The 26,378-nt window shown below is 38.7% G+C and overlaps 1 protein-coding gene across 1 annotated transcript; it reads left to right on the top strand.

Annotated features, from left to right (window-relative positions):
* Positions 1 to 1,126: 1,126 nt before the first annotated feature.
* LOC146331754 (sodium- and chloride-dependent GABA transporter 2-like) lies at positions 1,127 to 26,326 on the top strand. Its single transcript, XM_084735258.1, has 14 exons — positions 1,127 to 1,941; positions 2,634 to 2,768; positions 4,783 to 4,923; positions 5,143 to 5,230; positions 8,850 to 8,982; positions 13,499 to 13,633; positions 13,779 to 13,882; positions 14,277 to 14,401; positions 14,834 to 14,946; positions 15,074 to 15,211; positions 17,265 to 17,367; positions 18,406 to 18,506; positions 20,907 to 21,077; positions 24,527 to 26,326. Exons 1-14 carry the CDS (start codon positions 1,749 to 1,751, stop codon positions 24,674 to 24,676), a joined length of 1,830 nt encoding a protein of 609 aa, XP_084591384.1. The 5' UTR covers positions 1,127 to 1,748; the 3' UTR covers positions 24,677 to 26,326.
* The last annotated feature ends 52 nt before the right edge of the window (positions 26,327 to 26,378 follow it).

Genomic DNA, 26,378 nt, shown 5'->3' with positions numbered 1-26,378 from the left:
CACAACAACTCTTATTATCAGGTGATCATACACTTATGAAAACACACTTATGAATTATATTCCATTTCTGCGATATTCTGCCAATTAATCCACCTAAATCTTACACACTGGGCTTTTAAACTAAGTTGGCAAGAATTTCAAACCACCAAGAGTTCAAAGATAACTACAAGTTCTTCAAATTCAGCAGTTCACTTTTGGACTGAAATAGCAATTGCCAGCACCTGCTCATATCCCCAAATAGTTCGACATGGTTTCACTTTTAAGTGCCTGGTGAACTCTGAACTTGGGGATCAATTTTTGTTTCTGTTCCTTTCATTTCTGATTCTGTCAAAAGCCAACCCCTTGAGAAAAACCTGCGATGAATGAATGAGACTACGACAGTCTCTGGCCATGTTGCTGGCTTCACGAGGCTGTAGTTAGTCTCATTGGTGTTTTACATTAAAAAGGCTAATGTCAGCATGTTATCAGGATCACAGTGACCTTAGTTTAGCGTGTTAGCGTGCTACCATTTGCTAATTACTGAACATAAAGTGAAGCTGAGGCTGATGGTAGTGGCCCAGACTTCACATCAGGGGCTATATACAACACTAAGATAAGATTCATTTTATTTGTGCCACAGCAGTAAATTTAAGTGCCTCACTATCTCAATGACACAGGAGAATAAAGTTGATCATGATCATAAAAACTACAAGAGTGGCGTCAGTGAAATGTAAAAACTAAAAGTAAGCTAGGAATGAACATTAGGATTAAGGTCCAATACTTGTAGTAAATAAGTAATACAGACAGCATAGTCAGAGGTCATGGAGATAAATAATAAATGAAAGCCCTGCAGGTATACATGATGAAGCAGTACTTTCATGTAACTGTATTACAGTAGTAAAATGCAGTGCAGCTTAAATTGGTCAAGTATTGCAAATCAGACAAATCTATCCAAATTATAATGCTAAATTGTTCAAACCAGATGATTGCTTGCATACAAAAAATTCCTATTGCTTTTGTTTTTTTGAATGATTTATGACCAAAGCTGCAAAGTCCCAATTGGCAGATGTCTGTGTACAGCCACTGACATAACAGAGGCGGCTCAGCTGATTGGGTTTAGTTGTTAGCAACTGAGCTAATCTCAATGACTCAAGCAGCTCCTGTCTCAGTGGAAAAATACAGCAGGGAAGTGGTATAGGCTACCTTGGCTCTTTATCAGAGCAGAGAAAGAGTTTTTCAACTCAGCCGGTATGGTGTGCAGACCAATCCGACCATAATTAGGTCATAGAGAAGCCAAAGGAAACCATAGCTACTTTGTTTCTCACTCTGGCTCTGCTCATGACATGTTGTTTGTGTAGAGATCCTGCGGTACACCCAGCTGAGAGGAATACTGATCAGTTTGCTGTAAGCAACTCTTGTGGGAGGGGGCTTTGTGATGGAGGGGTAAGTACCTCACTATGTTTTTGTTTTACACACTGGGCTGTTAGATGCATTGCTTTAAAAATGTGCACTAACAAGTGCAGCTTTCTGACAAACACTTGCCAGTGAAAAGTTTCCATTCCTGGTAATCCTGGCAGCTTAAGTTCAACAAATAAAGAAATAAAGCTTATGAACACTGCCAAACAATCAGCTGAGTAGTTTTGTCTCTGTGCATAACCCAGAGCTGCAAAGGGTTTGACAGCCATTGTCCTATAAATGTGGAGGAGGTGGAACGACATTTCAGGTCAGATTTCTCTGTATCTGTAAGTAATTTACTACTGTTTCCGACAATGCCAAGGGAATTTCTCAAAGGAAACAGCCTCGAGACATCTGGTCAAGATAATAATCTAGTAAAGAAGACCCAGCTTTTGGACCGTGGCCAGTGGGCGAACAAGTTGGAGTTCTTGCTGGCTGTGGCAGGAACTCTGGTTGGACTGGGAAACCTCTGGAGGTTCCCTTATTTGTGCTACAAAAATGGGGGAGGTAAGCAGGATTCCCATAAAAATCCTACGCTTCTACATTTCCACTTCTGAGTCTTCAGAGTCAAGCAACTGCACTGAGTCTAAATGTAATGTCAACAAATGTGTAAAAAAATAACCTTGGGTCAAAAAGATTTTAATGATAAGGAAGTTGTTTGTGAAGCACAAAGCCTCTCTTTGTTGTTAAAGATTTTTTCCCATGTGTGATGAAATTAAACTCAAGGGACAAAGAGACCATTGTTAGTGCCTAATTTGGAAGTTAGTTATTAAAAAAAACTATGTAATTTACATTGGTTTGAGATTTGAGGTATGCCTCATTAAACTCTGTGGTCACTTCAGTTTTTGGTGTTTTTAAGTCCACAGTGTGTGACTAGATTTTTGGACTAGTTCTGTAGAATTTTATACAACAAGTTTAAAGTAAAATCTGTGTATCTTGTGAATACTATAAGAACCCATGTAGGACTAATACCGTATCCAGATGTTGCCACGCAATACACAAAACCAAAAGTGCAATGGCCAAAACTCTTGTAAAGTGTCGGATAGCCTTTTTCACGGGTAAATGAATCCTCAGTGCAGAAAAACAAGAAAACAGGAACAAACAGGCCAGGTCATATGCACTGTGCCTCATCGTCAGATTTTCCATGAGAGAACAATGGTATTTTTGCATGCTTGTCACTCTCATCACATTTCTCTTAGGTGCATTTTTGGTTCCATACGTCTTGTTTTTGCTCGCCTGTGGTATCCCGATGTTCCTCCTGGAGACGGCCATGGGACAGTTCACATCTCAAGGGTGCATCACCTGCTGGAGGCACTTCTGCCCCTTGTTTGAAGGTAAGTGTGTTAAACAGAACTGTAACATGTAACTAGCAGGAGTAACGTAGACAGAAAATGAGGAAATGTGTCACCCTTTCAAGGCTAACCCTCTCCAAAATATATACAAATGCTGGATGGGCATGTACATGACATCTCATTTAATTTATAGATATATATCTTATCATTTAAACACTAACAGGCATAATTTTGTGACACAAACATAAATAAGTTGGTTTTTTTTTTTTTCAAAAATTGAGCTCTATCCCATTAATACATAATAAATATGCTACCCTAAGTTTTAAGAGGTTTGATTAGTGTGGATGCTGACCCAGAATTTACACTATTATACTCATTCTTGTATTCTTTTTAGGTGAAAATGCTGAAAGCATTAAAATAAGCGGCTTCTTCATACAAAGTTTAACCAGCAATGTGGTTTAGCACCCAGCCATTATCAAAGCAATGTGGTTTGGCTCCCTGCCCTTAGTAGAGCAATGCAATTGATTTGCAAGCTTACAATTTGGACGAATAATATTTATATTTTTCAATACACAGTCAAATGCAGTGTGCCAAAAATACCAGGATGCCTCAGCAAATCCGGTTGTTCAACTTTTGAAGTCAACAATGCAGTATTGTGTCAGCTTTTCGACATCCAACATTTACACAGCAGTTTTTTTTTTTTGAGAAATTGCCTCTCTTACTATCATTATTATTATGACGTCTTATTCTTCCTCATTACATTTTTCAGCCAACTACTACTTCTGCATACTTTCAGCTACAGAAGCCATTAAAACATTGGAATGTTCAGTGATTTAAGTCAGTGGAAAGAATGTTTAAAACATATTCAACATACTAAAAATACTTTGAAATTTGACTCTTTTTGCAACCAATACCACTTATACTACAGCCTCTTCCTCTCTACAACTACTTTCTACAAGTGTGTTCAGTGGTGCAGTAGTTACAGCAGAGTCAAATGAGAAATACATCTGGGAGTCGTCCATATAAAAGTGGAAACTGATGTTGATAAAAGATTTGACATACAGCTAACATATAAATGGAGAATAATAAAGGGCCTAGGACTGAGTCTTTAGACACTACACAGGAGAAATGGGAAGTGGAGCATATGAAGTCAACAATGGTCACACAGAGTTTCCTATTAGAAAGACAGGAATGATCTTATATGCCAACCCCCTACTTAAGGCATTCAGTTAAAATCATAAGGTCAACTCTATCAAAGGAGGCTTTCACATTAGGGATACAGGCCCATTTGTGCAAAATTTTAAGAGTTCCCACCAGGTGAGTGTGAAATGCCATGTTCACAAGAATTAGAAGGACGGACAACCAGAAAGCATAATGCCTCTGGCCACACCTGTCACTGGTGTGGAGCCAGAACAAATCCATCTGGAAGGCTAGAGACAGACTGGCGGTGTTTGTCTCTGTGGCACAGGTCTTACTCAATTTCTTTTTCCCGAAATGTTTTCCTTGCCATGTGTCAACAAGATCAAATAGTTAAACATCTCAGAGTGGGAAAAAAACCTGGTGTCAAAAGTTTATCCATTCATGCCACAGCCTGAGCAACCATGCCTGTTCTCAGCTAACCCACCTGCTTCCATCTGGGCTGCATTCAGCCGTGAGAAAACGTTAAAGAGAAGTGGTACTGTGTTGAACACCCTGTTGTGTGCACCAGTGCATTGCACTGCCTTTTGATACGCCTGTGGTTTTATACACAGATTGGTTAACACCTCTGACACACACCATCCCTCGCTCAGGTTGTACAATCTAGAAGCCGTAATGGTGCACACTGAGTTCAAACTGAACATGCCCTTATTTTATGTGTATGGTCCAATGAAATAGTGAATTGAGTGGTCACACGACCAACCAACAAACCCAACAATCAACTATCTTTCTCCAGAGTGTCTTGTCGCAGCTTTGAGAATACTTATTATCAGTATTGGTATTATTTTCCTAATAACTATCACTAATCTATGTAATCTATCTATGTAATCTATGTACCACACCTTGTCTGTCTCCTCAGGGATTGGTTATGCAACCCAGGTTGTGATTGCATATGCTGCTGTGTCATACATCGTCATCCAGGCATGGGCATTCTTCTATCTGTTCTCGTCCTTTAGCGCTGAGGTTCCATGGGCCAGCTGCAGGAACAGCTGGAACACAGGTACAAATGCAGACAGGCCCATTTCACTCAGACTTCTTGGGAAATGGACAAACATTGGGAACACAAAGCCCAGTCCTTCACACAGCAAATTAATATAAAATGATTGAGGATTATTTTGTATTTGATAAGTATATGGAACTGTACAGTATCATGTCATTCTGTTTTCAAATATTCAGCTACGTTTTGTTCAATTAAAATATGTCCTTGTTTTATTCACAGAGTCTTGTGTTGAATTTGATAAAAAGAATGCATCATCCAATTGGACAGCAGCTGTAAATGCAACAACGCCTGCAACAGAATTCTGGGAGTAAGTGTAATTTACTCACTTTACAGCTCATTTTGTAAGAGGCTTGACACTAAAAGAACACTGGCACCCTCTGTACAGCAAGGGCTTTAAGAATGGCAGTATCAGTCTCTCACAGGGTCCACTACTTTGTCCAAACTGAAATATCTCAACATATCTCAATAGCTCAACAGCTGACAATAAATCTTTAACACTTCGGTATTTAAAATTTTTCCCTAAGCACCACCATGAGGTTCAAATTTGTGGTTTTGCAAGAAATATCTTCACAAATATGGGATGGATTTCTATTTGGTTCAGACAATTATGTCTTCCAAAGAAAGTTTTGGTGATCCCGAGACTTTTCCTCTTCTAGCGGCATCAATAGGTCAAATTCTTTTTTGCATTTGCCTAATGGCTAAATACTTGCAAAGCTAATGACATTCTTGTTAGCTTTGGCTGTACACTGTGTTCATTTCTAAATAGCAAATGTTAACATGCTAACACACTAAATTATAATTGTGAACCAGTAACAAAAACAAAAGTTAGGCCAAAACATCTTTAGTGCCACCTTGAGGCTGGCTGCAGTATAGGTCATAAACCCCACCCACTCCATGTTAGCAGACATGGACTTATATATGTTAAAAAAAAAAAAAATCTCTAACGTAGTTTCACTCATGTTCCTTTTTTCTGATAAGTTTGGTTTAAATTAATTTCTTGATACTAAAAAATAGGGTTTACACGCTTACAATTGAGCCGTGGGCGGGACCTCAAAAGCACAATCCAACCCTGATCACTACTGTGCAGACTCTGGCTCCAAATGATGTCACCAGAGCAAGATGGCAGGACCCATATTCAAGATATTTTGGCTTCATTGTTGCACAGTGGGAGGAAGTGAGGACATGACGTCCATCTTTATTTCAATGTTGTGAACATGTTTGGGAAATTAGCACCAGCCACCAGCCAAATGCTGGTAAAATATTAATGTGGCTAGTAGATTTCATACATAAAATAATGACTTAATATTGAGTGATTGTTGAAGTTTGTATATTTATCTGTCAGTAGCTAGTAGGGATGTGTGCAACTACTCGATAACATGATTATACGTCACCACCCTTGCTAGTCGGCACTAGAAGTACTTGTCGGTTACACTATTTATCGATATTTTATTCATGTACGATGCAAGTTAACTGTTGCCGCTAAGGTGTTACGCAGCCACGAACCACTAATCAGGGCTGTGGCCCCATCAGACGGCAGCCCCTCTCATCCAGCATGTAGGCCCTGATGGCCCACACAACCCCAACGTAAAATATGATTTGGCGAATGTAGACCATGATTATCACTTCAAATGGCTCTTAATACACATAATATTTTTTTAGACAGTGTTTTAACGCGATCAGTTAATACACTGTGCTCAACATTAACTGCTTTCTGAGTGTTTACTGTTAGACTAGTTGACTAGTCTGAATTAAATTTTGCATTTATTCGACAGGGAAATTAGTTGCCAGGAACATCCCTGGTAGGTGGTAGACATTTTAAAAAAGCCAGTCAACTTCCTTTGAGTCAAGACTGGTGAAAAAATATGGTTCATGTTTTCAAGGAAATCATTTTGGCTCCCATTTTTAGTTTTTCTAAGAATGTCTTTGTACAAAGTTCCACAGTGCCAAACCTCACTGTATTCTCTGGAATATATCTGCCATGGCCTGTCGACAGAATCTTAATTCTACACAACACTCTACTTGGCCGTTACAAACAAATACATTTGGCAGCAAAGCCATAAAAACAGGGTGTGAAAGTTTTTCGACATTGATGAATCATGGTCAATCTGTCTCAGCAGATAACATGAAGAAAATTCAGTGCACTGTGAACACAGTTAAGACATTTTGACCTAAAAACACATTCTTCTGCACAGTTGATCTAATTTTAGGATGTGTTGGAAAAATAAACCACTGAGACAACTTGTGGCTCAGCTGGAGGATTTCCTTTCCTTAAGCCATTTAGCCACTAAACCACAGTTGACTTTAGTTAAGTGATACTGATTATGACTTGGATTTAATACTCTACACTTGTTGGCAAGCTAAAAAGAAATGAGTCATATTTATTCCATGTCATATGCTAAGATCCAGAAACGATACAAAATCAAACTAATCATTTATTAATTTGGTTATATAGGGTTGATATGTATGCAGGGCTGATTTTAAGTATTGTAATTGGCGCTTAGTTTTGAATACATTACTCTGTTCAAGTGTTACTCATTTCCACTTTTAACAGTTTTTACCCACTCCTCATACCCTTGTTGCAGAATTTGGCTCAAAACTCTACAGACAAGCCAAATAAGTCACAGCACTTGGACAGAAACATCTCACTTCTATGTCAAAATAAAACCACAATCAAAACCAAACATCCCTTTCAAAATGGGATTTGTGCAACAAAATGATGTAAACATGCACCATTTTAATTATTTCCTCAAAGCAGCAACAATACACTGATGTCCTGTATAAAAACACTGCTGTTTTTAGTACTTTGTACACATATTTAATTTTCTCATCTGCAAAAGATTTTTCTAATACAGTAAATCTACTTATATTTCAAAGAAAACAAAAACAGAAAGGCTTCAGAAAAAAACACAACTCATGTATATGTTTATCATTGCACAAACAACACACACACACACACACACACACACACACACACAAAAAGAATTACAAAACGGTAATCGATGCAATATGTTACTGTAAACACAGAAAGAAAAATAGTTGTAGTAACATTACAGTGACATGAAAGGAAAAATACTGACAACAATGTCCAGTTCCTGTTCATTGGTAGAGGTTACCTTCCACCCTCTGGAGGTCAACTGTCAGTTCTGTAGAAAATGAAAACACATAATGTCATTGGTTAGGTTCCTTTTTTTACACCAACTGTATTACATGTACTTCACAGCACTATAAGCTACCTACTTTTTTGTTGTTGTTCACTGAGGAGTACAGACTTACTGTAGGACGACAATTTACTGTGATGCAGAATGATGAGTCAAGATGTAGAAAATTGAATACACACCTGTTCTCCAGTCTAAGGGTCTGTATTCTGGGTGCCACAGTGTAGAGCCTCAGATTAAACTGGACTGCCAAACCTCCCTCATCATCTAATGTTGTTGGAGATATGTCTCCATCCATTGCCTGGTCCTGTTCTTTGTTGTTGTCCTCATTCTCCTCTCTACTTCCTCTACTTCCAAATTTCAGGTGTGTTTTGCATTTTGAATACAAGTGTTTCCCCAGTGATAGCAAGACATTTCACTTTTCAACCAAGTGTCTGATGTCAGAAACAGTGTAGTGATTTGCAATAAGTGTATTGCAGAATTGCAAAAAAAAAAAAAAGTGCAGAAAGCAGAAAAAGTATTTGTACTATTGGTGCCTTTGTTACAAAAATTCGAGGTTTTGATGTAGCATTCACTTGTAGTACGTAAGCAATGGATAAAAGCTGTAATACCATGTTATCAGCCACACTGATCAGTCATTCTTCACTGTCTCAATAACTTTCTTTATTATTTCAGGGTAATTATTAATAGTCTTGAACAAAGTTCCCAGTGTTTTTGTCTCCCAACGGTTTTACTGACCCTGTTATGACAATATGGCTTGTTTCTTCTCAGGAGGCGAGTACTGGGTATATCTCAAGGAATTGAGGAGATTGGTAGCCTGAGGTGGGAGCTGGCCTTGTGCCTCTTACTGGCGTGGATCCTGTGCTACTTCTGTGTTTGGAAGGGAGTGAGATCCACTGGGAAGGTAGAAGTCTTTCTTTGGAATAAACCAATGGATTTTGTTTGTGTGTGTGTGTGTGTGTGTGTGTGTGTGTGTGTGTGTGTGTGTGTGTGTGTGTGTGTATGTGTTCCTTTCATTATAATATCTGAAAAGGAAATCTACTAAAACATTTTGGGATTGCATTTGCGACGTTGCTGTTCACAGACTTCCCCCTGCGGTTATTTGGATTGGTTCAACATTGCGGCAAGCAGTATTAGTGCCACTATTTTGTTTGTTTTTGCAAATTACTTCATTTATGATACAGTAGTAATGATAAGTGTAATGTTTTCAGCAGATCTCCATTCACTGCCAAATGAGCAACTTGTCCTGAGCAAGCTAGCTGCTGTGCAGTAGTCATAGTTACACAAAAATGCAAATGAATGGCTGCAGTTTAATCATTTCTTTTTCGCACATAGCTATATCTTTAGCTTCAGGACATGTCTATTAGGGATGCAAGATTCCTTCCAACAGTTAATGCTGCTGCATTATAAACTTCCACACGAAGCAACATGAAAAAACAGTTACCTATTAACCTCATTATTGAATTGACTTTAAATGAGGCTTAACATTCGTAAACCACAGTTTCTCTTGTCTGCCTCTCAATATTGCAAGATTTGTTTAACATCAATCCAATATGTGGCAGTAACCACATCAGCCACTTAACATAAGAGGTAGGAATCTCTTAGCACAATTCAATTTGATTCCGATTCAGAGGGCTACAATTATACAAAATTGTTATAGGCAATCATAATGTTGACAGTTGGTTCTTAAATTTCCAATTATTGACTTTTCTGCATCAATTCATAATCTTTCATGAAGATTCATGACATAACAGCTTTTCAAGTTCAAATTCGGGTCATGACAACCAGTGTCAATCCATCCTTAAGCTTGAGTGTTACTGGCCCTCCTAGTGCTTGTGAAAGTTGCTGAAGCATTTGTTCATTCATGTAACACACACTTAAGTGTAAAACAAGATGGAAAAACAGAAAACAAAACAGAACATGAGCACAGTGTTTTTTGGAGCTGCCTGCCATCCCCTGCTGTTGGCGTGTCAATAGGGTGCAGTATTTTAAAACTGCACTTATTGCAGCAGCCCTGACTGTGTCTGTCAGACTGAATATGAACTCTTTTTCAAAGTTCATTTTCCTCTTGCCATGTTAATCCAAAATCAAGGTGGATTGGATCTGCCCTGCATTTTTATACATATCTATACTAGTATTGCTTAATTGCATTATGCTGTATATAGAGTAATCAGTATTCATTGTATTTCTCATTTATTCCAGTTTTACCTCGAATTTGTCTCTATTCTATGCATTACTGGAAGGTAGCATTTCTGATGAGGCGTTGTGGAAAAATGGACCTCATGCAAGAATATTTTTGCAGACAAAAACAAAACCGATTTAGCAGAGTCAGACATGTTAGGAGGTACGAAGCAATTGGAAAATATTAACACAGCTGCCCATGAGACCTTTGTGTCCTGCTGTTATAAATCAGCAGATGAAAACAAAAAAAACATTTAGCAGAGTCAAAAGTGTGTTAGGGGACACAGAACAATGAAAATATAAACACAGCTGCCCATGATGTCATCAGAGCAGCGCCGTTCTGTAACAGAAATAATGAGTGAGTGGTTTTCTGTGATGTTAGATGCTTAGAAAATGTCTTTCTAAAGCAAAATGGTCCATTACTTAGATGGGAGGTGGTCAGGGGATATGACAGTCACAGAGATGGACGAGAGAATACCAGTCCCCCTAGGAAACTGCGCTTCTGTGATTGTAACAATTAACATAAATTCAGCCAATCCATGTGAATTGTGGATTACCTTGCAATTCTGACTGCAACTTTTTCACAAATTTTACAGATCATCGTAGCTTCCCATGTGTTTGTATGAGCTTTACAGTCCCTGTGTACATGTGCATCTCAATGAACCACCTCAGCATTTTAAATTATTTTATCACAAGTACAGAAAAGAACACAGGTTTGTCATTGTTATTGACATTTATTATTGACATGTTCTGTGAACTTCCTCCAAAAATTTCATTGCAAAAATGCCTAAAAACGTTACAACATGCCTCACAGTCTTTCAGAAAAGCTGCCATGAAATCAGGCATTTGAAGCTGCAGCAATCCCCAAAAAGCCTGTGAAATCCTGGAGGGACTGGAATATTGTACAGTAGCTTATGTTAACAGGCATTTAGAGCGGAGACAGCTTTCAAAGGCTCGACAGTTGCCAAAACACTGCACAACAGTTTGTAATACAGACAGGATGGAAAGTTATCACTATTATCTTATAAGAAACACTTTAGAAACACTTCATTCATTTTAAGTAATCTATCAGGAATGTGTGCTTGCATGTGTATGACTGGGATGATAATTGATTTTATTCATACCAGTTAGAGTTGGGCAATATATTAAAATTTTCCAAACAATCGTTGTCAGCCCATCAATCGGCAACTGGCAATCTTCGTCCCCCTCCCACCTCCTCTTGTCCTCTCCAGTCTCAGCTGGGACATGTGCGCGAGCAGCAAATTCACAATGTTACCCATGCTGCATACATTCACTACATCCAGTAGACAAAATAAATTCACAAAGTGTCTAGAAATTACAAAAAAAAAAGTTCTCACACTTATTTTATATTTTCCATTCACACAGTGAACAACCGCCCACTTTGTGAATTCAAGTTTCTCTCTTTTACTGAACTCAGACAAGCTTAATTGGCTCGTTAACTCCTCGGAAGACACACTTAATTCAAACTCGACAGAAAAACATGTAAAAATTCACCAAAACCATCTTTGTTAGTCTGTCCACTCTTCCAACAATCACCAACTCTGGTTTGGTCGAAATGAATCCTTATTTCACTGCATGAAAACAGTGCAAAGAGTCTGACTGCAGGCTGTTTTCCTCTCACTTGTCACCCAGCTCAGCGCAGTCGTGGTCGGCTGAGTGGGTGGATGAGAGCGCGGTGCAGAGCAGAGGCTGTCACTCTGCAGACTATTACAGTAGCAAAATAAAATGACAAATACTGCCCTAAAAATCGGCCAAAAAAAGCGATCTGGGATTCAGCCCATCGTTGATAGATGATATATTCGTCCAATTGCCCAACCCTAACACCAGTGGGTGTGTAGTGTGTCCAATATATGCCATTTCTTCATTTTTCCATGCTGATGTAGAAAGATGTTTCAGCATACTGTTGGTGTTTCCACTCTTTTACAGACATTACAACTAGCTGTGTTGTCATCTTTGACTTTATATCTTTGACTATATAGATAACCACACCAAGGAATTATCATGGTTTGGTATCCAACTTTGAAAACTGCAGTATATATAAGCCAGTCAACACCATGGGTGACAGAATTACAAGTGGACAGTGCTAAATACAAGTGTAAACAAAACGCAATGTGATCTCATCACTCAAACCACTTGCCAAGGCGGGATGCATTTGACCACAGCTTTTGTAGTCAGGGTGCAAAATTAACTTTTTTTGTCCAATGGCCAAATGGCTAGTGAATATGAATGACAGTATTACCAGGCACTCAATAGATAACTTTTTTTTGATTGGTAGGTGAGGCAAATCTATCTCCCACTTGCATTTTGTACCAGCATCTGCTGTGAGACTGGTGCTATATTTGTGCCATTTATACTATGAACGCTGATGTGCAGGGGTTCAACATTAAGTCCAAGACCCAAAGATATTCACTTAAATATGAAAATAAGTAAAAAAAAAATCTCTGTATTTTTTTTTTGCATGAAACATTACTGACGACTGATCGATTATAATTCAGTTTAATTGTTACTAGATTTAATAGCCTGGTGTGGCATTTTACTTACCCCAGTAAAGCATTTTCCAACCTGATTATTGTCTTCTTTGTGGTCTGATAAACAGTAAATTCATTCAATTCAGTTAGAAACTACATATTTTGTCTTTGCACACAGAAATGATGCAGGTGTTTATGTGCAAAAACAATGGGGAAGTGAGATCCGATAACAAGTGGTCATTTGAGCCACATTGTGGCACCAGGTGTGAAGTGACGTAATTAGAGCTGTCCACTTGTGATCAGATCACACAAGACAGATGTTAATACCAGGTGCAAACAGGCTCTTAGTTAATATTTAGTGTTCAGCAAGCCCTCTTGATATTTACGTAGTTATTCTTTTATGTAACTCTTTCACATATCTTATGTAAATTAACTTGCATACTTAATTTAAGCCAAACCATGATCTTTTCCTAAATCTGCTCATGTAGTTTTTGTGCCTTTTGAAAGTCCCACAACTGATATAATACTTTGTAAATGGTTAATAAATGGTTTATAAAGCACATATAAACATTATTTGAACGTAATAAAAAATAAATAAAAGAAAAATAAATAACTAGTGACTAAAGTTTAATTATCCATTTATTAATGATGGTTATTATAAAGTGTTAGCTGCAGCCTCTTGTCATATTCCAATAATCAACAGTGTCTTAAAATAACATTAACAGCATAAACCTGCCTTTGTCTCGACAGGTAGTTTACTTTACAGCCACTTTCCCCTATGTGATGCTGGTGGTTCTGTTGGCTCGTGGACTCACTTTACCAGGAGCGATGGACGGCTTATCTTTCTACCTCTATCCTGACCCGACAAGGTTGGTGGACCCTCAAGTAAGTAATAAAGTCAAACATTCAACATAAACACCAAGATAAGCTGCCAGCTCAATAGTCTTCCAGAAGAGGCTCAAAGTCTCCACTCTTACAGAAGTTTAGGTGGTGAAACTTCACTAATATTTATGTTTTGGCATCTGCTTAGGTTTGGATGGATGCAGGTGCACAAGTTCTTTTCTCTTTTGGGATTTGTCAGGGGAGTTTGACAGCTCTGGGCAGTTACAATCAGTATAACAATGATTGTTACAAGTAAGTGCTCTAGCTTTGTCTTTTTTCATTTAAATGCATCACAAAATCATGTGTAGATTGGCCTTAATAGTTTTTCTCTTGTTTTCACAAATATATTAATGACTTGATTAGTAACTGACAATAATTTTCATTATTGGTTGATATGCTAAACATATTGACTTGATTGGCAACTAATGATTATTTTCATTATGGATTTATCTGCCAATTATTTTTACAATTAATCATTTACTCCATAAAATGTAAAACAGAAAATGCTCATCACAATTTGCTTACCAGACTCTCTCATCATGCATCTTTGTTTCCTTCTTGTTGTATAGGTTTTACACAATTCAATCAGTTTTTAAAATATTAAATAAAATGACCATGAATGCATTTTGTTTGTTTGTTTCCTCAGGGACACATTTGTTCTGTGTTTGGTGAATGGCGGGTCAAGCTTTGTGGCAGGGTTTGCAATCTTTTCAGTTTTGGGTTTCATGTCGTACGAACAAGGACTGCCAATATCAGAAGTGGCTGCCTCTGGTAAGACCGTCCAAATAACTGTGACTGTACCTAAGGCTGAAACAAATGTGTATTACTGTGGTTTTACAATGTCTGCCTGATTTTAAATGGAAACTAAAACCACACAATATGTTCAGCATAAAAGTATTTTATTTTGGATCTGCAACAGGAATTTAGAAAGATGGGATGTGGGTCGTGTACAGAGGGGTGATAGAGGTCAAGAGGAGAGGGTTCATAGGTCAATAGTTCTTGTCTGCAGCAATTGACTGAATCTGTACTTCAGAGAATTTAGGGAACTTAAAGCCAAAAAGGGGTCATTTGTTGTAGCTGGAATGCAGTGGCAACTGAGTGTATTACTATTTTTGTCACATGATCAGAAAAAGATGCATATTGTCACTTAAAATTAAAATCTAAATTGTATCATTTAAAAATTGATTACGCTTTCAAATACAGGACCTGGCTTGGCATTTATTGCGTATCCACGAGCAGTGGCCATGATGCCTCTACCTCAGTTATGGGCAATATGTTTCTTCATCATGGTCATTTTGTTGGGTGCTGATACACAGGTGAGTTAAAAACATACTAAATTCTCTGTTTAGTTTTATTGATTAAACTTTGTTAATTGAAGACAATAGTTTTGTTTGTTCTACATGAAAGTATTTCAGTTTACTGACTGGTCTGTGTCTGTGGCAGTTTGTGAGTCTGGAGTGCCTGATGACGTCAGTGACAGATATGTTCCCCACCGTGTTTCGACGAGCTTATCGTCGAGAACTGTTGCTGCTTTGTCTCTGCTCCGTTTGCTTCTTTCTCGGCCTCCTTCTTGTCACTGAGGTGAGAACTCTACTTGGTCTCTCACAGAACTTTTCATGGGTGTGATCTGTTCACAATGAACAATAAATAAAAACTAACCCGTGTACTGTCCAAATCAGACCAATACTGATTAATCCACTATGCTCTTGGACCACCTGAGATCTCACCGCCTACCAATCATCTGGAGATTTCTATATGTAAAATAGTTGCCTGAACAATAGCATTGAGAACCTCTAACAAATCTACGCCCCTTACACGCCTTAACAGAAACAATACATCAAAATGGCCCATATGGGTATTTCGCCAAAACGTCAGGCTGTGCCCCCTTTTGAGAGACAGAAAACCAGGGATTCCATAGATAACTTTTTGTCATTCTGAGTTACAATTTTGACAAGTTTGGTATGAATTCATGTCAAGTTAAACAAACCTTTGTTTTATAGATATGTCTAAGAATTATTCTGTGACCATACCTGAACCAGAGCGTTTGCAATATCTTTGCATTATTAAGGTTAATCCGTCAGCTGTTATGTTCCCTTAGCCTTCCCCCTGTCCAAGTGAATCGATGAGCAAACACAGTGGCCAGACACTCCTAAAAATGGATTACCAAGGTATTGTTAGGCTTAATCTTGTCTGTAAGTAACAAAACCCATCAATAGACAACTGTTGATCTAGGCTAGGCTGAGTTTTAGTTAGAGACAACAGTCAGACTCTACTGTACTGTCACATTTGAACTTCAGCAGCCTCCCTCTCAAAATAACATTAGCTCTCCATCAGTAGTAACAATTACTGTACTCTGAAGGCTGATAAAATCTTACTGTTCTCCTTTTGTGATTCTTGCCTTTGCAGGAAGGATAGGGAACCAGAAATTGTGATGAATCTGAATGCTTATTTGTTTTACAAAGAAAGCTGGGAGATTTTCTCTCTATTGAGCAAAACATTTAGGGACTGACTTGTGAGTCTAGGGGCTGACATACAGAGTAAGTGATGAAGTTACACCATTAGTTGGTGAAGTTTTGCCACCAGTCTTTTAATATGAACGGGCACAACCAGTCCTGAATTTTTCCACAGGGTTAATGCTTGACGCACGAGGCACAATGAAGTTAATTTTAGTGTGCACACCCTCACCCTGGGGACACTGTACTAACATAATCATGAACTTATCTTTACAGCCTGGTTGAGACAGTCCACCCTCTGTGCTGAAAATGGACGCTGCCACTTCCTGTATTCGTTTAAAGTCAAAAGCCCTTGTTTCATATTGAAATCCTACTTTCTTTTCATACTGTACATGGTCAAGCCCTATGGACTAGGTTTTGATCTAGTCTTGTTTTTGCCTTCTTACAGTCTGTCCTGGACCTGTAGGATGCTATGCCATTGCTCTGACAACCCATTATTCCAAAACCCCATCAGTCAGAAAAATGTTACATTGCACTGATATCCCATTTGCCCAACGGCCTGTTGTCTGGAAACAAAATGCCATTGCTCTGAAAATAAACACTCACCATTAGGTTAGGGGTTAGGGTTAGTCTGTTACTGAGAAATGGGTGTTTGTTTTGGGGTCTAACTCTCAAAATCACAAAAAGGCCAAGTGCCAAATCGCAGAATCAGAACCGAATTGCAAGTTTTTGAAAAAGAAATAAAGAAGTACTGTAGTGCTGCAGAGAGGCCCTGATGCCCTGGCCTAAAAACCTTGTTCTCAAGATTTAAGAAAACATGTTTGTTTGGTACAGACCCCAACAAATATCGCATCATCACAATTTTTTCCTCAGTAAAATGAAAACTGTAAAGCAAAAATGATCATTCCTACTAATCATATCACAATTGCAGTTTAAGTCAGAATATTGCAATATGACTTTTTTACTATGTCTTGCAGCCCTAAGGGAGAGTGTACATTTTTGGCGCAATAGGCATTTGTTTTCAGATCAACAGGCCATCGGGCAAATGGGCTTTAGGTCCAGTGGGACTATTTGGGTTTGAAGAATGTGCAGTCCTCACCTATAGCACACTGAAATCAAGCAAGAATGTGTGTTGTATTTGTGTTGATGTGCAGTAACAACTGACCCATATCGTCCTGCAGGGAGGCTTGTATTTCCTTCAACTCTTTGACCACTATGTTTGCAGTGGCAACAATCTTCTCCTTCTCTCAGTGTGTCAGTCCATAGCAATTGGATGGATATACGGTGAGTCATTATGGTTGTCCTATATTAATCAACAAAATATTTGATACAGCTTTCATTGTTTTATGCCTGCTGAAATGGTCTTCATTCTACAAAATTATTTTAAGTTTTAAAAGGTTTTAAAAGGTTTGGTCATAGTTAAAAAAAACATTTGATGAAAAAAATATAGTACTACTACTAATAATAATAACAACAACAACAACAAGAATAATAAAAACGGCATGTGCTCCTTATGACAAAAGATTAAAAAGCCTTTATTCTGTGGTTTGTTGTGTTTTTGAAATGAAGAGTACTAAGAGAAAAAAAAACTCAGGCAAAGTTCAGATGTCCCAAAAAGAATAATTTCAAATTTGAAATTGGACGTGGTAAGTGTCAGTTATCAGTCATCTGTAGACATCTGTTTGTGTACAAGATCAGTTGATTGACTTGATATTTGGCCTCCTTTGTTCCCTCCATCTCTCCTTTTTAAGCCTGATAGACATTTGATCCTTTTTGGGGTGGAGTGAGGGGGGGTAGGCACCCTGTAGTCTCTTAGGCACTCTTTCTTTGACTGTGAATGAATACAAAAGATCTAAGAGAACTCTATACGCACCACCTTCGCACTGCCCCCTTCTCAAGAGGGATTTAAATACTGCTTCAGCTAGGGGTTTGTGGTTAGGGTGAGAAAGATATGTGACATGGTGAAGAAATTATAACTCCAACACTTGCACCAACATGCAACACTAATCTCACACTCCTTCCCATTTACTTTTTGGTCTGAATATTTAGTTATTATATCCCAGAGTGAGTATAATTAAAAAAAAGAAATTATTACTTCCACAGTTTTCATCTTGTATGCAAAGACTGACTCTATATACCATATATTTTGCTAATTGTATGTTTAATTTTCAGTTGTTTTTTAATCATGATGCTCAAATCTGACTAAAATACAAAACTTTGTATGGATAGTACCATAGTATTGTGGGTTACTGTTCAGAATGCCTTTCATTTTCTACAGATTTGAAGTTAAAACTGGCTGTTTATTTTCCTTTTGATTATCAGGTGCAGATAGTCTCTATGACAACATTGAAGACATGATAGGTTATCGTCCGTGGCCACTGATGAAATATTGCTGGCTTTACATCACCCCCACTGTTTGTATGGTGAGTGAAACAGAATATCTTTAATTCCCATCAATAGTAAAAAAAAAGAAAAGAAAAAACAAAACAAAACAAAACAAAGCAGACAAACAAGTATTTTGATGTATAATGCTAATTAATTATACATGCTAATGATGTATAATGTATATTTGTGCATAATCCAAATGGCAGAGCCTGTAAGCCAGAATAAATGAAAATTTAAATTCATTCTGGTCATCAACCTGACGTTTTTGTTGGTTACCACTTGTCTTCCTCTATCCTCAAAGGTCATCATCTTGTGCTGTTTTTTTAAAGGGCTGACAGAATTTTAAATATATGAAGTCAATAAAGTTTCTTAAATTGCATTTGGACAAATGGGTTAGATCTGAGAGGTCTCTGTTTGAAGGACTAGGAACACTGTTATCTTTGTTACTAAGGGTAAAAAACAAGGGTATTTAACAGAAAAAATATTGCCTTCTGTACTGTGAGTGTCAGAGGCTTCAACAGTACCAACCTATATTGTTATGGAATCCTTTACACCTTTATCAATCACTGTCTCCATCCATCCATCCATCTTCTTCCGCTTGTCCGGGGCTGGGTCGCGGGGGCAGCAGCCTAAGCAGTGATGTCCAGACTTCCCTCTCCCCGGACACTTCCTCCAGGTCTTCCGGGAGGATCCCAAGGCGTTCCCAGGCCAGCCTCCTCCCAGTGGGGCATGCCCAGAACTCCTCCTCAGGGAGGTGTCATGGAGGCATCTGATATAGATACCCGAGCTACCTCAGCTCCCCTTATAGTTGGAGCACACCCTCCGGTTCCCCTTCTTAAATAGAGGGACCACCACCCCGATCTGCCAGTCCAGAGGCACTGTCCCCAACTGCTACGTGACATTGCAGAGGCGTGTCAACCAAGACAGCCCTACAACATCCAGAGACTTGAGGTACTCAGGGCGGATCTCATCCACCCCCAGAGCCTTCCTACCGTAGAGCTTCCGAACTACCTCAGTGACTTCAGCTTGGGTGATGAATGAATCAACCTCTGGGTCCCCAGCCTCTGTTTTCTCTACAGAAGGCACATCAGTGGGATTGAGGAGATCCTCGAAGTATTCCTTCCACCGCCCGACAATATCCCTAGTCGAAGTCAGCAGCTCCCCACCACCACTGTAAACAGTGTTGGCAGGGCACTGCTTCCCCCTTCTGAGGCGCCGGACGGTTTGCCAGAATCTCCTCAAGGCTGACCGGTAGACCTCCTCCATGGCCTCCCTGAACTTTTCCCATACACGAGTTTTTGCTTCTGCAACTGCCCAGGCCACAGCACACTTGGCCTGCTGGTACCTGTCAGCTGCCTCAGGAGTCCCACAAGCAAACCAAGCTCGATAAGACTCCTTCTTCAGCCTGATGGCATCCCTTACCTCCAGTGTCCACCACTGGATTCGGGGATTGCCACTGTGGCAGGTGCCGGAGACCTTACGGCCACAACTCCGAATGGCCATGTCAACAATAGAGGTGGAGAACATGGTCCATTCGGACTCAATGAGGGTTCCACCAGACATTTCAAACAGACCCTCACAATACGTTTGGGCCTGCCGAGACTGTCCAGCTTTCTCCTCTGCCTGAGGATCCAACTCACCGCCAGGTGGTGATCAGTTGACAGCTCAGCCCCTCTCTTCACCTGAGTGACCAAGACATACGGCCAAAGGTCAAATGACACGACCACAAAGTCGATCATTGACCTTCAACCTAGGGCGTCCCAGTGCCACTTGCACTGATGGACACCCTTATGCTTGAACATGGTGTTCGTTATGGACAAACTGTGACTAGCACAGAAGTCTAATAACAAAACACCACTCGGATTCAGATCGGGGAGGCCTTTCCTCCCAATCACGCCCCTCCAGGTAACACTATCACCACCCACGTCTTATCAGGCCAGTCAAGCACTTTCATACATAAATCAGAAAACTATTTCTATGTGGACAAAGACAAACTTTGCCCTAAAGGAACTGTCATGTTGAAACAGGAAAAAGCATTTCCCAAACTTTGGCCAAAAAAACAACTATTATCTAAAATATGATTGTGTACTTGATGAAATTTAGATTCTGCTTAATTAGAATTAAACAGAATAGCAGAACCATGAAGAAAAACCTGCCCAGACCAAAAGTACACAAAAGCATGTTGACATTGGTGTCCAAATAGTTTTCGCCATACCATGTGAGCCATGTGAATTAACAGACACCACAACAGACCAATGAATATGTGTGTTACATTTATTCAGAACACTTCCATAAACTACATTAAGACCTGAGCAGACATCAGTGGACCACTGGTAAAAGTCAGTATTCCAGTTAGAGGTTTTAGTAAAAATGTTGTCAAACAGGTTACAGTTTTCACTGATACTGTATGAAAATACTTACTTTTTTTTTCCTCGCAGGGTACTTTCATCTTTTCAGTGGTGAAGTACAACCCTCTTAAATTCAACAAAACCTACATCTACCCCACTTGGGCTTATGCTCTGGGCTGGTCCCTTGGACTGTTTTGTGTTCTCCTGGTTCCCCTGTGGATCATCTTTAAAGTGACTCAGATGAAAGGGACAGTATGGCAGGTATGTACTATCTCAAGAAAAAGACTACTGTGAGTACTGTGTGATCTAGAGCTGAAACAATTATTCAATTGACAGAAAATTAATTGGTAACTTTACTGATCATTGATTTATCAGTTAAACTAAAATTCCCAAGAAGTGACCTGTTCCAGCTCCTCAAATGTGAATGTGTTTTCTTGTCTTTTGTGATGATAAACTGAATATGTTTAGGTTTTGGACTGGTCCTTGGACAAAAAACACAATTTAATTATGTCAGTTTAAGCTCTGCGACTTTATCGGGGGCATTTTTTTCTATTTTCACACATTTTATGTACACCAAGCGATTAATTTAGAAATTAGTCAACAGACTAATCGATGAAAATAATTGTTAGTTGCAGCCCTAATTTAATCATTACAGTATTAGATCACTATATTCATATGCAAGCCTTTGGCACATAAAGCTATTGTAATTTAGGCCTTATCTGTATTAAAATATATGAAAACAATAAAATATTTCATATATTTTGTTGAGTTGTGTACTTCTAATATTCCACAAGTTTCCAACAATGAGTGAACCCTGAGAAATCCATAATTTATTCAAGGTAAAGGTGCGTTTCCTACAAGCTGCTAGTTGCTCTTTAAAACAAAAAATACGCGAGAGAGGGAGGAAGGAGGCAGGCAAACGTGACTAAATGTAACGTCAACAAAACTCTAATACATTACCTCGTCCAGTGAAAATAATAACTCCCATAATCCCACATGACTTCATGTTGTCATCAAACTAAATCTTTTGTTTTAATGTGAGAGAGACCTCTATTGGCAGAACTTACATATTGTACTTTTAAGCACAACTTCTCAGTTGTGCTGAGAGAATTTTGATGGTTTGCACTTTCAACTTTATGTTTCATGTCTAATAGTTTTATTTTATTATCATTTTAGTAATAATTTATAAGTGTGCGTCAAAGCTTCATTTTATAGCTCTCATTCTCGCTTATCATAATTATTACTTAGACATTAGACTGTGTGGTGGCCTGTGTATAGTAAAATACTGCCAGAATCACAGGTGCTGTAGTACAACAAGTACTAGTCTAGTAACATACTTTCAGCTTTAGAAAGGAACAGCAGTATATCAAAGAGGCCCTCTAGCCAGACATGCTGGTCAAGTACAAGCAGCTGCACATGCCACCATGCTTGACAAAAATGCTTAACTTGACACTAATGATGCCTAAAAATGTACAAAATTAGAGATGAGAGACGAGGCTTCTCTATGTAGGCTCTACATTTGTGCCTGTATGCGGCTGAGTGCTTCATACAGGCTCATATGTTTCCCACCATTTTATCCAAGTCTGCTAACAGTCACTAGAAATTATTTTTATTATCAGTTAAACTGAATATTATTTTCTCAGTCACTAATAGTATTTAGATCACTTTTGTTCTGTTTGACCAACAGTCGAAAACCCCAGAGATATTCACTTTTCTATCCTGTAATCAGGGCTCAAAATTAGTGTCAGCCAAATGATGGTAAAATATGCAGGTACGTGGTAGATTTGTTACACTCACCAGCTAAAATAATCCAAATCTATTGCTTGGCTATTAGAAATTGAACATGTAAAAACCATTTGGCCGGTAGGCGAAAAAGTAAATTTTGCACCCTGCATGTAAGACAAAGAAAAGCAGCAGATCTTAAAATGTAAGTGGATGGGATAAAAATTACTTAAACTTTTAATCAGTTGTCACAATAGTTGCCAATTTTTTCAATTGCACTAATGTACAAGTACAAATCACTTCAACTCTATTAAAACAATTTAGAAATAATACTAGGCTTAGGCTGACCAGTTAATCGAAATTTTATACATAGTTGGAATATGGCCTACCAAAATTTTCAAACCACAAGAGGCACAATGTTTCCTGATGGCAAAATGTTTGTCAAAATCTAATTTTAAATCAAATGCAGGGATGTTCTGGCCTGCACATTATATTCTACAAACTTAAGAAAAGATCCCTGTTTGGTACAGATCTCCACAAACCACACCATAATCATTTAAATGTTTTTCAGTGAAAATAAATAATTGTGTAAAATTTCTTTTCTTCTAATTAGATATTCGTACTATACAATACTATCTCAGAGAATGTTGTAGTTTTGTTCTCAGTGCATTTAAAGCAACAAAACCCTCAGCCTTCTCATTATTTCAGTGCGACCATTGGGGGAACAGACATACCAACCAGAGGTTGCGCTAGACTTGTTCATTGTCTGTCATTTTGACTGACAGGGTCATAAAAATCCCGTCATAATCTATTTTTACCTGTCACTATAATTTTTAAAATGATAATAATTACATATTCAATAGCATTTAATTTTGATTCATTTTTAATTAATATTCAGTCCGAACACGCTGAACAGAGAATCCACATCATACCTCTTTTATCAACACCATCATCGTTATTGGGCTTTTTGAAGAAACTTCAGCTGCTGACACTCAGCTGCCGTGACACTAGGTGCATTCGAGATGAGCCAGGCCTGCGCAGAATTGATCAGCGGTGATCGCCGCATAGTGCATGCGTGAGATTTGTGTCCGACTTGATCCCGACTTGCACATGTGGGCAACAATAACCTCAGGAGATCTATTTTAACTTCAATCAATGATCAAGCACACACTTTATTTCTTCAGCTATGATCATGACCTGCAGACTACAGGTAACCTACAGGTGATCTAACAGGATGTTCGCGTCTCTTCCTCTACTCTCTCGTAAGTCTGTTGAAAACTGTCCGACTTGACTGCAGCTTTTTGTCTCCACCTCCTGCTGTGGCCGCCTGATCTCGTCTAATCTCCAGGCGAGGCGCAGTTCATCTCGAACGAACCTAATAGCTAATTAATATGCTCACTCGCCACCAAGTGGTCAGGAGTGTGAATTGCAACCTGTCAAAATGACAGATGACCTTCAGCTTTTTCCGTCACCGTTTTAAAAAAACGGTCAACGACGGAAAATATTCGGTTAACGCGACCCCTGATACCAACTCAACTTTTGGTAAAAAATTTAAATTCAACATCATCCAGCAACACACTGCCCTGACCACTCTAATAAGTGCAAAGTCCTGGTAGATTACGCTGAACTTTAATATGCTGGCATGACCAGGACTGCCAAAAATCACTTATTTCAGACAGCATCTTTCTGCAAAATGTGATGATAATGAAAAGTCAGGGGATCAACAAAGTTATTACAGTTCACCCTGAGGGGGATATTAATATATGTCATAACAGTCCATCTGATGGAGACAGTTCACCAAAAACCACAAATGTGACCTTCGTGGTGGTGGTTGAACAAAGTCAGGGAATGAAGTACAAGATTGCAATATTCCTCCCATCATGTTCCTCTGTATGTTAAATGATTGCTGCATGTATTCATAACATTTGTGCAGTGTGTTGCAGATTCATTGTAATGTTAACAGTTATATCACTACCCTGTTTCTGCAGAACCTCAGACAGCTTTGTCGCCCTGAAAGCAAGATGCACAGCACAGCAAAGCAACCTGAGCAATGCCCTTTAAACCCAGACAACTCTCTTACTCCTGTTGCCAATGAATACAAGGCGAGTGGTGGAGCTGAGATGGAGATGCAAGTGTAAGAAAGTGCATATTTTTGATACTGTTTTAAACATGTTTTTATTTGAAACTTTTTGAGGTTTTTAAGGTTGTTAAATAGCATTTTTAAGAAATTATAATGAACAATATATCCTGACAACTTCCACCTCGACTTGTTTTCCATATCAGGTCTGCAACCTGCACAATAAGCAGTGAGCCTTGTGTCATTGTAAAAAGTCTCTGCTGTAGACCTGCACTGATGGTACACATACAGTATTGACAATAGAAAGATTTTAGGGTTTTGGTTTTTTTCAGTTAAAGCAAACCTTCAATGTGTTGTTTTCATATTTCAGTATGCAACTTCCATAGAGGATCAGGAGATGCCAATCTTGATTATCACTGCCCATTAAGATCCACTGTCACGACAGATTATTAGGCACTCTCACCCCCCCAAAAATGACCAAACAAATAAATATATAAATACATTTAAGTAGGAGTCAAAAGGTAGTGGCAGCTCATGTATTTAGACAATGCAGAGTGTCTTTACAAGGAATTTACGTAGATGCATCAAAGATTGATGTATAGTTACACCCCTATGTAAAGGGTAAATGCTTCCTTTTTATTCTTTGATATATTAAGCTTAATATATTTGAAATGGTTTGCCTAGTATATGTTCCAGTGCAGGACAGATTTAAATATAAGTACTAATATTATCTACACTATTAGCTATCTAGGTTATATATTTATGGTGTTACTTGTATTTACATATCTTTTATATATGCGCCTATCATTTGATACAATACTGTGGGGACCAAAAGTCTGCTACCAACAAATAATCTGTTTCTGCCAGTACAGTCTACATTTAGCTTTGCTGTGTAAATTGATTCCCAGCACACTATGCTCACTGTCCCACTGAGTGATGTGGTTTATTTACATAACTCACAGTTTAAGGTATGGAGAAATGTTTGAGTGCCTAAATTAACACAAGCCTTAACTGCAGTTTCACTGCTTTTGGCCACCTAAGTTCTGATATGGCACTGAGATTTTTACCCACTGATGAATGCTAGCTCTGCTTAGCAGGTTTTTACTGCCAAGTTGAAATGTATCACAGCGAGATTAATTTTAAGCATCCAGGGTTCCAGAAGTAAAAGTCTTATCTATTTTATACATAAAAAATATAAGGTGACTGCCAACTGAAGCACTTCTAAGACTTATACTGGCATGAAATTTTTCAGTTTGAAGGTCACGATTAGGGATGCACCGATCGACCGGCCAAACTGACTGTGATATCACACCCACCACAGTGCTGATCACAGCTACACACTCAGACACATGTTTGTGTGAACTTCGTGTTAGTGACAGATTGCAAGAACAGGATGAAGAGAAGACAGACAGTCTACAACAAGACAGAGACAGCTGACAATGTTGCAGAACAGCCATAAACTTTGTAGCTCTTCAGGCTAATGTTAACCAGAGGCAGACTGCTGTTCACAGAGGGACAGTTAAAATCTTTCCTCCTGTCCTGGCTGAAGAATAAACAACCTGTGTTGATGTGTCTCCTACAACATTTTCTCATCTAGACTTGTTTATCTTCTGCGTCTGTTTGTCTCACGGCAAAATTTTACTGCAGCAAACTGTTGCACCGTGTCTGTCTCCGGTTTACATCTGCTTCCACAGGAGATCACATGAAATCGTGTGCCTTTAGAACCCATTCCCCCTATTCATAATCTTAATATAAAACTATAA

The sequence above is a fragment of the Lutjanus erythropterus genome, chromosome 2, assembly GCF_056507025.1.
Source record: "Lutjanus erythropterus isolate fLutEry1 chromosome 2, fLutEry1.hap2, whole genome shotgun sequence".
Lineage (NCBI taxonomy): Eukaryota > Metazoa > Chordata > Actinopteri > Lutjaniformes > Lutjanidae > Lutjanus > Lutjanus erythropterus.
Note: the sequence above shows the minus strand (reverse complement) of the source record. Positions and strands in the feature narration are given on the sequence as shown.

Coding starts and splice junctions, on each gene's coding strand:
- LOC146331754 (XM_084735258.1), top strand. CDS start 1,749: ATGCCAAGGGAATTTCTCAAAGGAAACAGCCTCGAGACATCTGGTCAA. Junction 5,231..8,849: donor CCTGCAACAGAATTCTGGGA/GTAAGTGTAATT, acceptor GTTTCTTCTCAG/GAGGCGAGTACTGGGTATAT. Junction 15,212..17,264: donor GCCTCCTTCTTGTCACTGAG/GTGAGAACTCTA, acceptor ATCGTCCTGCAG/GGAGGCTTGTATTTCCTTCA.